Genomic DNA, 12,920 nt, shown 5'->3' on the forward strand with positions numbered 1-12,920 from the left:
CTCAAAGTGAGACATCGTTCCTCCCTTAGCCATTTACATGATTCGGATTCCTTATTAAAGAATTCCATTAAGAAATATCGCAAATTGGACACCAAACTGAACAGCTCAAATCCCATCGTAAGAGCATATAGTTTGCGGCAGAGGGAGTTTCACTCCAAAATATACCGATTTCAAACAGAAAATTAAGTTGAAGAATTGTCACATTGCAAATATATAACAGAAAATCCAAATGCGTTATGCGGCCGATAACTATTTGTGTATTGATTCACAATAAAGCAATTCTAATGTCAACCATCAGATCAGCATTGTTTTTAATCTTACCAGAACGCAAACTGCAGCATCTTTACTAAGGGATCGCTACAGTACTGAATACTTCCTGTGATCTACTTACTTGTCATATCTGTCCTGCATAGCTTTAATTTCATGCATTACTGGATAGTCTTCAATGGAAGTTGAAGGCATGGCAACATCTCGGAGCATGTTCAGGGCTTGTTGTCTGAGTACGCTTAGAGTGGCGTGTTCCCGTTCTACTTCCTTTGCAAACCCATCATGGTACACCAAAAGGTCGAGTAACTCATTCTTTCTCGCCTTTTCAACTGAGCTGTCAGGTAACCGGTCTTGGAACTGATCCACAATGATAGTGGTTGTTTCAATCTGTGAATAAATAAAGCAGTTAACAAGCAGAGTCCAGTTCAAAGAGAGTAGTATTGTCAATTTGATATTTAAAGTGCATCAGATATTCACTACAATTAACAGAAAGCACTAAAACAGAAGAAAGGAAGTACAATGTTGCTGATTGCTGACTTATTAATTCCATTGCCCAGTATGTAATTGAGACATCCAGATCAGAAAGGCTTGAGGCTTAATCATTGGTTTGTCTAGAGCGAGCTGATCTCAGCGGGAGAACTACATTTACTCTCAGTGACTGAGCGAGGGAGTGGGGGGGAACAATCATTCAGATTTCTCAATACTAGATTGTATGTTAACGTGAGAAGACCCCAAATTATTCATGAAATTTAAATAATGCAGAATTTTTTAAGGTTTTCAGATTCCGTCTCAATATGGAGGCTGGTTCAGGTTTGGCTGTTGACACTCACTCATCTTGAGTGATTCAGTGGAATGTGGAACTGAACCCCAGCACAAGTCAAGGAGAGAAAATCAGAGGGGAAAATGAAAAAATTTCAAAAGATGATACAAGTAATAATAATCCTTGCATTTGATTTAGCACCTTTAACATGTTGTTCAGGTGTCTCAAAGCATTTCACAGGATTTTGCTCTAAAGTGCAGTGATTTTGCATTAGCAGGTGAAAGCAACAGCAAATTTTGCACTGTAATGTCCAACAAACAGCCATGAAATGAATGATGTTTAGGAGACTGTTGGCTAGGACACTGAGAAAAATTCCTTTCTCTTTTCGAATTGTGTTATGGGTTCTTTAACATCCACTTGTAAAGGGAGATGTGACCTTGATTTAATATGTCATCCAAAGGAAGCCACCTCCAGCAATGCAAAACTGCCCCAGCGATGCAGTGGAGTGTCATTTCAGGGGATTGTGAGGTCTAAGTTCCAACATTGGTTAATATCAATGGCTTGAACACGTAAATCGAATACACTAACTTTTCTTTTGTGTCAGGGGTTCTCTGGCAACCGTGAAAACTCATCGCTGTGCTTAAGAATCTCCAATCGAAACTACTCGACACACAAAGGCGACTTCCACGTTTCGCCCACACACATACAGTCAATTCGCTTTACAGCATATTCCGTGAAGCGCTTTGAGACGTCTAGAAGACGTGAAAAGCGCTACATCAAATGCAAGGATTAGTATTATTCCTTCATTAAAAGTGCAGTTTGTTAAGAACCTTGGCAAAGTGAAAACAAAGGGGGAGGGAGATTTGGGAATGGTTACAAACAGATAAATGAGTAGCAGGTACGTAGATATGTCTCAGGCACACTTTACGAAGTTCCACTCAGACACCAATCTACTCCTGGCTATGGGAAGACTCCTTTGGCTGAAATCCAACTTCATGGAAGTCAGATACAAAATTAGTATCCTGATGGGGTTCCAGTGGATTATTTAGTAATGCTCTTGAGAATCTTGACTTGTGAACCAGATTGGCCATGAAAGACTTCAGCAATACTCCAACGCACACTGTGGGGTCCCCAAGCCTTGGCTCTTGCCCACCTGCAATTAATACTGTCTGAATTAGGTAAGCAGGATGTGTCCCTCTAGGGAGAGAGTGCATATTCCATTCCAGCAACCTAGCTCTGGGATTCCCATGTGTAGGTGGGAAGCATGGAAATCTGAGTTTGGTTTGAATACTCTTAAGCATGGGGATGGGTTTCCGCATGTCAGACACCCGGCTGACCAAAAAGAAAAGGCTACAATTCCCTTTTCTACCTTGTTAGTGAGATTTTTCCAGCCATGCGCCGCTTCCTCCAGCATCTTCTCCTGCTCTCGGGCCACACTGCGGAGCCGGGTCCAGCGCTGCCACACTGTTGTCATTGACCTGCTTATGGTGGCCTTGCTGGCGTCATTGCCCAGCTTTTCCAACAGTGAGGCCTGCTCCTCCAGCGCTGTGATCTTCTCGTGAAAGGAATTCACCGTGTCCAACAAGGACTAACATACACAAAAAAAGGTACATTTTAAACTTCACATGAATTACTGACTTAATGTGTATCAGAAACGCGAGCACCTTCCCTTCGTCCACCACTGACCTTGTGCCGAGTCAGTTTCTCTTCACTTTCGTGGCTAGTCGCTGCCTTGGCGGTGGAGAATTCGGACAGTTTCCTCTCGGCTTGGTTCATCAGTTCAATGATCTGCTGCCTGGCTTCCTGATATGTGCGCCAGTCTGTGACACACCTAAGCAGAATGTGCAACACTCCAGTTAGGTAAACACCACAATAAATAACAACTATCATCAGAGCAGTTCTGATCTAATAATAAATAGTAATTCTTTCATTTGGTTTGGCGCTTTATCACTTCATCAAGACTTCTCAAAACGCGTTACAGGATATACTGTAAAGTGGATTGATTGCATATTTTGTGGCCGAAACTCAGCAGCCTGTTTGCACACAGCAATGTCCCACAAATAGCCATGGAGTGAGTGACCATTTTTATTTGGGGGATTGTTGGCCAGCAAACCAGGAAAGAGAAAGTCCGGTCATGGGGTTTGAACCCACAACCTTCTGACTCAGAGGCGAGAGTGCCAGGCTGACCCACACGTATCAGGAAGATGCCTCAAAGAGCTTCCTCACAGGATTTACCGTAAAGTGTAGTGAATGTGAATTTTGTAGGCGAACTTAAATACAAACCAAGGTAATTAACTATATGATAGCACAGCAACTTAAACCATAAAGCCAAAATATCAGAAGCAGAGATTTCACTGGAAATCGCATCTGATAATGATCATTCTCTTACCTTTGCAAGATGTTGCTCTGTTCTTCAGCTTGCTGATTTGTACAGCTTCTTTTTTGCTGCAATGATGCAGAACTCTGTTGAACTTGCTCCTTCCCAGCTACTTTGAGGAATGGCAAGAGCTCAGGGACTAAGCTCTGCAGCTCTGTGAGCTGGCTCATCACATTATTTTCTGTTTCAAAAAACTCTGCATGGCGGCTGAAAGCTTCCTCAGAGCCTTCCACATCCACTCCCTCACGGCTCTGTTGTAAAAGCTCACTGGCGTCATCCAGCCACCCACTGACATCCTGAAGTGCTCGATGGTAATGTTGGATCAGGGCATGGATCTGATCAAGGGAGGCCTGACAGAGACAAAATCATACCAATGCTTAACACACCGACCTGGCCGCTCCCTTCGCTCAGCAGGCACCAGTCTCCTGCATGTTCCCTGTCCTACCCAGCATCAGCTGACAGGGTTTCAGTTTATCATCCCCTACTTTCTAGAACTCCATCCTGGAGTCCCCCTTACTCTCTCCCTCGTTCAAGGTCCGTCTCACGATCTACCTTTTTGACCACACCTTCAGTCATGTTTTTCTTCCCGACCACTGTCATCTCCCACCCCCAGCTCAGGAGCCAAGACGTTATTGTTAAGAGTCTTGGGATGTCCTCTCAATGTGAAAGGTGCTGTATAAATAGTAATTTGTATTGTATTGCATCAAAAATATACAGTCATCCCAGACCAGGGGTGCTAGGGAAATATACAGTGCTCTTATTTCAGGTAATGTTTGACTGGAAATTTCATTAGATTGTCTTTGAACAGAGAGACAGTACCTCAGTTTAAGGTCTCATCTGAAGGATGGCCCTCCAACAATGCAGCAAACCCCAATACAATACAATTTACACTTAGTTAGCGCATTTTATGTTGCGAGTACATCCCAAATCACTGCACTGGAGTGTCAGCCTGAATTGCAAGTTCAAAGTGCTATCGTGGAGCTTGAACCCATAACCTTCTCATTCACAGGTGAGAGCCAATTGAGCCAGGCTGACACCCAAACTATAGGACCAGGAATTCAAATACAATTCAACTGAATTAAAGATCTACTTGCAGTTGCAGAGGTAATAGGGGGCAACAACAACAACAAGATTCCATTTAGGGTGGCAAGTGACCCCCAGCAACCTTTGGGTATATGTATGACGTCTTTTGAAGCATATTATGCAATATTCTGCACTGGTGATCACTTGAAAGCTCGATTGTTTCGGCTTATGTTCCGGCTGCAGTTGCAAGCTTGCCCGTGAAACAGCTGGGTGAGAGGGGAGGGGTGGGGGGTGGAAAATGCATGCAGCTCGCCATGATGGGTCCTCCACAAGGAGGCAGCCCTGCCAGGCAACTCAGCAAGTTACTAAGAAAACATTTACACAGAAATGCGTTGAGATAAGAGACATGTTTGTTAAAATCTAGAGGGTGATGCACTTGTATCAAAGATAGGGACTCACCTTCTTCATGCTTAAGCTTTCCTGAATGTCAGCCTCCAGAAGAGAAAGTTCCCTGAGATTCTTCTCTACCTCAGTCGGCATGAGTTCCCTGGCTTGGGTGTATTTGTCTTTCTCTCTACTGCTCAGAGCTGCCATGATCCTAAGACTCGACTGTACTTCTTCCTCGAGGATCTGGCATTTCCGAATCTCTTCCTGGATTGCCTGAAGCTTTACGTCCACATTTATTGGAATGCTTAGATCACCCTTAATCTCTCGCAGCCAATCAAGAGTGCGCTGGATTTCACTCTGGAAATCTATCCTCTGGACGAGTCTGCTCTCACATTCCATGATTCGCTCCCCTATCATCCCTTGTGCTAACTGAAGGTCCTCTTGCCAAGAGTGGACTTGTTGACTCCTCATTTCATAAACTCCGCTGTCGAGCTCAGGTGACAGTTGTTCCACTTGTTCCAGTAACTTTTTTAAGAGAGAGCTGCTCTCCTGCACGCTGCCAGCCAGAGAGTAGCACTTCTTCAGCTTCTCCTCAGTGGAAAGGGTTTCCTCGTTCACTTTGAGCAGTTCATCTTTCAAAGCCTTCAGCTGTTCTTCCAACTCCAGCGACATTTCTTCATGTTCTCTGTGAGTTGCGATGGTTTCATCCAACAGGCTGACTTTCATCTCGATCTGCCGTCTTAGTCTGTGGTAAAGGCTGGCTAGACTTGCCATGGCATCCGGTTGCCATGGTTGCCCTGTAATCCGAAATGTCTCTTTCCTTTGGTTCAGCTCATCCACGGCTTTACCAAGGTTCACAACCTCTTCGAGAAGAGCTTTGTAATCGTCCTGCAGTGTAGTGGTCTCTTCTGAAGAAAGGTTAAGACGAGCCTTGCTCATGAGAACAAACTGGTCCTCCAATTCACTCAGTGCCTTGCTGGTTAGTTCAATTAGGGAAGAGTACTCCTTACGGCCTGCAATCGCCTCCTGAACCTTATCAGACTTCTCTTTTGCGAGTGCCACGAGGCTATTGAATTGCTTTGGCAGAGCATTTAACTTCTCGTCTAAAAACGAATGATCCATTTCGCTGAGTGACGGCAGCACCTCGCGGCCAGTTCTCTGCACCAAAAGAAGAAGATTTTCATACTCAGGTGACTCCTCCAGGATCTGTTGGTATTTGCTCAGCTGTGAAGACAACTCAGGGTCGCTGTTCATTAAACTGACCTCCGCAAAGGTCATGATGTCGGTCTGTTTTAGCCAATAACAGACCTTATCCATATCTGCCTTGAAATATTTCCGTGAAACTAAGATTTTTTCCAGTTCCTGCAGTCTCTGAGCAGATTTCTGTAGTCCGGAGTCGTATACACTCTGCAGCTGTTGCAATTTGTTCAACATTTCCCCATTTTCTTCCTCAGTAGCCTCCTTCATCAGCTCCCTCCCTTGTGCCCACAGAGCCGTCACCTCCATCTGATGCTCCTTCAGGCCGCTATGTGCGTTCCTGCACATCCTGATTTGCTTGTTCACATCAAGCGGCATGAGAGCGATGTGTTCCTCAGACATTGCTTTCTTCTCATTCTGATGTATCCAATTGATTGCCTGCGTGACAGCCATGAGGAACTGCGTCCTGTCTGACAATGCTTTGCTCAGGTACTTTCTCCTCTGACTGAGCGCCTCACTCAGTGAATTCATTTTATCCTGCAGCTCAACGAGGGTCCCCTGGAAACGCTGCCGCTCATCAAGTCCCAAATGTGCCAGGATCCTCTCGGCTTCTTTCACCGACGCTCCGTGGACTAACTGCTGGGATTCGAGTTCGTTGCATATGGTGATGTGATCTATCAGCAAAGTCTGTGCTAGCTCCGCTGGAGGGCTACATTTCAGAGCTTCAGATAAGATGGGCTGTTGGTCCCCTGCCCACTCCAGCAATTCCTCCAGTTTGGCCTGACACAGGCTCATCTCCTCCAAGGTTGTAACAGATGCCTGGATTTTCTTTTCTATTAAATTCTCCAGGTGAAGCCATTGTTTCTCAAAGTGACTGGTCTGCTCTTTGACCAACTCTTTATCGTCAGAGTTCAGACGATCCATCACTTTCTGCTTCTGTTCTTTCAGATCATCCAGGACAACCTTCTGACTCTGCACCACGCTCGCCAGTTTCCGCAAGGCTTCCAGGTGACCAGCCGTACTTTCAGCATCAGCTCTGTTGGAAAGAAAAATGCGCAACTTTGTCATCACCAAAAACATCTTCTCCCGTAAAATGGACCAATCTGGTTCATCTAAATAAAACATTTTTCTTTGTTCTTTGCTGGGCCAAATAGTAAGTTAAACAATTTATCACAAGGTAAAGTCAGTTCAGATGAAGAAGGCCCTTCAGCCCATTCAGTCTCATCCTTCCAGAATACCCACCCTGCCACCTCCTAGTACAACATCAAATGGTTTCTTAAATAAAATCAGGTCTCAACCACCCTTCTCCATCTGTTGTAGATAGCAGGACTACACAGTATTATTTTATTTCAGTCTAATCCCAGATTATTCCATGTGTAATTCTGTTTTAAGCATTATTTTATTTTGTTTCACTGGTTCCTGTACTCACCTTGCTAAACTGTCCCATTCTTTGGCGAACTTGTCCAAGAGCACTTCCACTATATTCATTTGATCGTGGTAATCCCTTGCCCTTTGCTGGTCCTCCTCCCTCAGCACAAGGAGTGAGTTGACCTGATGGCACAATTCTAACCACTGGTTGCTTAACTGACCGATCTCCGAGTGTTCTGGGGACTCGTGTCCTTTTGTTAGGCTGCTGACTTTCTCTGTGAGGGCTGTGATAATATTCTGCTTGGACTGGCACTGTTCACCCAATTCCTTATAAACAACAAAAAAGTTTTACGTTTTATTAACACTTGAGAACAATGTATTAAAAACATTGTTTTGCACCTCTCCCTGAATGTCCTTTACAATAAGGCACCACATATGCTTCCACAGTAGGATCATATGTTACCAACAACAACTTGCATTTATATAGCACAACTTCATGGTGGATAACATTGATAACTTTACATCCAGTCATGAAGCAAGAACTTTCACAGCACATGACAGCATAGTGATCCGGAGCAAAACATAAAAGGAAAATGATTTAATGAGATGTTTGGTATTGTTTGGGGTTTTAGCTTCATGTCTAGCAGCCTCTATTGTGTACCTGAGCAGACTGAGCAGGAGCATTGATTAAAAATATGCAAGTAGTAATGAAATAGGGTAGAATTCTAATTCTCACGGATTGGAAAGACACAGTTGGTTTGATCTCCATTCCATATTAGTTCTCGATTCAAATCGCATTGAAAGGGGAGATGCAGAGGATGATTCCCTTTACTGACCTTGCTGGGTAACGGAATCTTATTCTCCACAGCGTTGTGAGTGTATAAATAGGAAAATCCAATTATAAGCTCAGACTGCAGAGTGAGAGGAGATTATGGCTCCCTTGGCTAACAAGGTTAATATGTTTCTCAGAGACTGAATAATCTCCCCAAACAGGGTGTAGACAGCAGCATCTCCCCAAACAGGGGAGGGAAATTGAAATTGGGAGATATTTTGCACCTTTTAGTAGCCAGGCATTGAGAAGAATTTGGAGAATGTGCTAGCTTTCTACCTGTTCAGTAGGAAGGAGTCCGAATCCAAACAAACTGAAGAATTAAAGATGACTTGAAAAATTAATGAAACAATTTTTTTTCTAACCAAATTGTTGAAGTGTAATAAACATTACAAACTGGACGACAATCTCAAATACTATCATTGATCAGATTGAAGAAAGGTATGTCTCACCTGAACCTGGGCCTTCTGCTTCTGTGTGATTTTCTGCTCAAGCTCTGCTGGCTGTCTCTTCAGGGTCTGGAGATACTGCTCAGTGTCCAGGAAATAGGCTGAGAGTTCAGCCTTCTGACGTTTTATTTCTTCCCAACCAAGCGCCAGCTCCTGAGATCTGACCAGGTGCTGCTCAATCTGAAAGGAAATGGGTATGTCTTTTTTAAAAAAACAAGCATTAGCCTCTTTTATCCCAATTCTCTACTTCCCACCTCCCAATTTCCTATCTACACTTGCTTTGATTTTAGCTGGCAATCACTCATAAAGATCAAATGTCTGAAAATCATGTACATGATGACTATCGATCCTCCACTATCTACCACAGAGTGGTTCTGCTGAAGAACGTTAAGTTAGACAGGACCTAGCGACCATGCTGACTCTCTCTAATCAGCTTATACTTATCTAGGTGCTCAATTATTTTATACCTGATGCTGGATCTTGGCAAGTTTCCTACACCTGGCTTTGGGCCGTCCTCCAGACGTGAAAAGTGCTTTACAAATGTAATTTTGTATTGTATTGTATTAAACCCTGCCCAAAAGTTATTGGGATGATTATTTCCTTGGCTTACAAATTCATTCTTTAACAACAGTAACGTTCTAAGTTCACAGGCTGTCCACTGGATGTCCCAAGAGTGTTCAACACCATAAGGAAGGAAATCTAGTGTTTATACTGTACTGATAGGAGTTGTACTGTTCCCAGATGGTAAGACACCAGTGAATTCACACCATCCAGGACTCTATACTGCATGTTTGTCAGTGAACCACTACCACAGTTGTAGCAATTTGCCGTCAACTCTCCAGCAACAATGAGAATATTTTAGAATCAGGGGCCTGAAATTTCTCACCGTCTCACGGAATATTGTCATAAAATTTAAGATTACACAGAATTTTGGAAAATTCTTAAATTCAGCTCATTTCCCTCAGAACATAAAAGGAACCAGATTCCAAATTAAGAATAAATTTTGCCTCTTTCAGTCTGGGAGTGAATGCATTTTGTTTTAAAAATGTAAAACCATGACAGCCTGTGTAAGGTCAAGGAAACAATAATGATAATAATCCTTGCATTTGATAAAGCGCCTCATCATTTGGGACGTCCTCCTGACGTGAAAAGCGCTATATCAAATGCAAGGATTATTATTATTATTATCATGGTGTTAAGACGCCTCAAAGCGCTTCACAGGATATCCTATAAAGTGTGTATTTTGTGGGCAAAAATATCTCCAGGTGTGAGAGAAATATGTCTTGGTTATTTGGTTTCCTCATACCATTTGTTTGGCGCACTGGATCTCTGTCGCTGCACTCTTCACTGTGGCATCTGATAAGTCACACATGGAGCAAAGGAGCTCCAGGTAAGTACTGGCTTGTTCCTGCAGAGTTCGATAGTGTTTCACCTGTGAAGAAGGAAAAGTTCAGAGTTCTTAAAAGTGGACACTCTTAAGCATGGTGACGGGTTTCTGCATGAGTCATACACCCGGCTGATGACCAAAAATAAGAAAACAAAAATCGGCACATCAAGCTTGCTGCCTTCCTCCATAAATCATTCAGAATCTATCCTAGTATAACCTTCGCCACATCTGTCATACAATCGAGACATTTCCTGCTCCTCAAAGGTGATCAGGTTAAAAATAACGGAATATTCATCCAACCCTAAATTCCAACTTTTCAAACCGATTCTCTATTCCTATACAGGCAGCATTCACACCACTAGACGCCCCCACCCCACCCCTCAGCAGCACACACCCTACTCTGCCACACAGCGATCTCAAGTTAAAAGCAGGCAGAATCATACAGTCCACAATTTTAACCAAATAGTTTCAACTGAAACAAAACAAGTATAACATTGCACTATCTGGTTTCCTGGGATAGACTTACAAAGGAAAAGCAACAGGAGACCATCGCAATTTCATTCCAGCTTTGCAGGTAACCCCACTGTGGGGAATAGCTGCACTTCCACGGGATAGAAAGAGGCTTCAAGAAGCCAATTGAACAGGTTGGTCCACCTACCAACCTACATCCGTGACTCTTCTGACGCCCTCCGCCACTTCAACAATTTCCAGTTCCTGGGCCCTGACCGTCTCCTCTGTGACCGTTACCACATCATCTTGGTCCCAGACACACTTCTTCTCTCCCTGATCTGCCTGTTTTGTTGCAAGTTCTTTTCCCCCCTTTTGTTCCGCAGTATTAACACCACTATTCCCCTGCTTTGTTGCAATCTCCCCCTTTGTTCTGCATCATTAACACCTCTTCAACCCATCATCCCCTGCCTTCTACCCCATTTTCTCCTTTGTTTTCCTTGCCCTGCCTCCCCCCTCTCTGTTAGCCCTTAAAAGCCTCTCCCTCCCAACATGCCCCAGTTCAGACGAAGGGTTGTGGACCCGAAACGTTGACTCACTTTCCTTTCTCCATAGATGCTGCCTGACCTGCTGAGTGTTCCCAGCGACTTCTGTTTTTGTTGTGAACAGGTATGTGCTTTGTTACCTGTTTGAGTGCATTAACTGAGCTGATTGGAGGCTGAGTCTGGAGCTGCAGCTCTTGCTTCACCGTACTGAGCCACATCTGGCATTGCTGCAGTGTGTCCTGGTGGCTGACGTGCTTTTGAAGTTCTCGATCCAGGCTGCAATACACCTGGGAATACATTACAGAACACACTGCATGATGCACCCAATACAATCTAAATCTGAGCACAGGTGTAACGTTCTGCTTTGCGCTGATTTACTACACATCAGCTCTGCGATAATTGGCAAAAGAACTAGAGGGGAGATGAGGAAAATTTTGTTTGTAATGGCTGCAAGGCTTCAGGGAAATCTTTAGATGCTCATTGACAGAACAGAGAAACAAAGTGGGTTCGGAGAATTCGTGAGAGACATCATTATAGAAAGGAGTTTGATCGAGGTTGAGAGGGAGACAAGTAGAAGCTGCAGAGTAAAAGTGGATTAAGCACTGTGGAAGGGGAAAGACCTTGGAGAGATAAGCGGAAGGGAGGGCAGAGGCTTCTGAGTCAATAGTCTCAAATTTAGCAGCAGAAGTGGCACTTTACTCTCGGAATTATTGGGGGACCTGTGTTAGTTTGGATACTGAAGTACTCAGAGGAATTCTAACTCAGTCTGTCTACCAGAGATGTGAACAAACATAGATGTGAGAATTGGGATTCTTACTCTTTGAGCTGTGCTACAAATGGCAGAGTAGCTGTCCCTGATCCCCTGCAGATTGGCATCAACCTGCTGTTTAAACTTTGCCTGCAACTCCTCCGTGCAGTTGGCGATCAGAGTGTCTCCTTTGCCTTTCAAACTTGTCAAAACGTGTTCAAATCCCGCTATCTCTTCCATGATTGGCTGTTGGAAGAGAATAAAATCAACTAGGTGGTGTTCAGCATCCCTCCAGATCCAAGATATCAGGAGTAACATGAATTTCTTATTTGCATCGGGACTTGATATTTGTAACGTTCTAACGTGAACATCAAAACAGCTAGCGGGATCGAGATCAAAGAATTACTGCTTTATGGTCTAAACAACCAGTGGTCCAAATGCTAACTGTATCTCTTTACCACACGTACCTTGTGTCTGGCCAGATGCTGGGTTGCCATTTCTAGGTTGTTGCTTTGTGTTGTATCCGGTGCCACCAGTCTGGTAGACATCTGCAGCAGCCACTTTTCGACCTCCTGCAAGTTGCTGTTGTAATCTTCATGCTCTTTTACTTTCCCTTCCAGATTCTGCACGCAAACCTTATATAAAAAAAGTGGCAAATATTATTGTCAAGTGATGTTGCAAGGTTTGCTTCTTTGCAGAATTTTTCTATGGATACAATCACATTTTTACAAAGCCTTTTATGTGTTTCTTAAAAGTAAGCATGTTATGTAATACTAAACCAGTTCTGTTTTGTTAAGATACTACCGGGGATAAGAGGTTTAATTCATAATAATAACTAATAATCCTTGCAGTAGTGCCTCATCACATCGCCGAGATGTCGCAAATTGATTCACATGTAAAGTCGTGTGAGTATGTATTTTTTAATGAGGAAAAACTGAAGAAATTGGGGCGATTTTCCTTAGAACAGAGTAGGTTGAGTGAAACCTTTTAGTAGTTTTATAATTATAAAAAGTTTTAGCGATGTAAATGGGAGTGGTTATTTCCATTGTTTGGTGAGCTAGTAATTTGAGGCATACACTTCAAGTAATTATCAAAAGGGAAAAGAGACAAGTTAAGAGATTTCTATATTAAACATT

General features: G+C 43.4%; 1 protein-coding gene across 6 annotated transcripts in view; it reads right to left on the reverse strand.

Moving 5' to 3' along the window:
- Window positions 1–12,920, reverse strand: part of syne1b (spectrin repeat containing, nuclear envelope 1b) — a 233,595-nt gene that overhangs the window by 103,107 nt on the left and 117,568 nt on the right. For all 6 annotated transcript variants that reach the window (XM_007894396.2, XM_042332964.1, XM_042332961.1 and 3 more), the window contains 11 exons: window positions 12,252–12,419; window positions 11,854–12,030; window positions 11,177–11,323; window positions 9,964–10,089; window positions 8,661–8,837; window positions 7,441–7,706; window positions 4,887–7,047; window positions 3,417–3,754; window positions 2,714–2,858; window positions 2,397–2,615; window positions 392–654 (listed from right to left, as the gene is read on the reverse strand). In XM_007894396.2, coding sequence (XP_007892587.2) covers window positions 392–654; window positions 2,397–2,615; window positions 2,714–2,858; window positions 3,417–3,754; window positions 4,887–7,047; window positions 7,441–7,706; window positions 8,661–8,837; window positions 9,964–10,089; window positions 11,177–11,323; window positions 11,854–12,030; window positions 12,252–12,419 — 4,187 coding nt within the window. The remainder of the gene's footprint in view (window positions 1–391; window positions 655–2,396; window positions 2,616–2,713; window positions 2,859–3,416; window positions 3,755–4,886; window positions 7,048–7,440; window positions 7,707–8,660; window positions 8,838–9,963; window positions 10,090–11,176; window positions 11,324–11,853; window positions 12,031–12,251; window positions 12,420–12,920) is intronic.

The sequence above is a fragment of the Callorhinchus milii genome, unplaced genomic scaffold (assembly GCF_018977255.1).
Source record: "Callorhinchus milii isolate IMCB2004 unplaced genomic scaffold, IMCB_Cmil_1.0 Scaffold3, whole genome shotgun sequence".
In the NCBI taxonomy this organism is placed as follows: Eukaryota; Metazoa; Chordata; class Chondrichthyes; order Chimaeriformes; family Callorhinchidae; genus Callorhinchus; species Callorhinchus milii.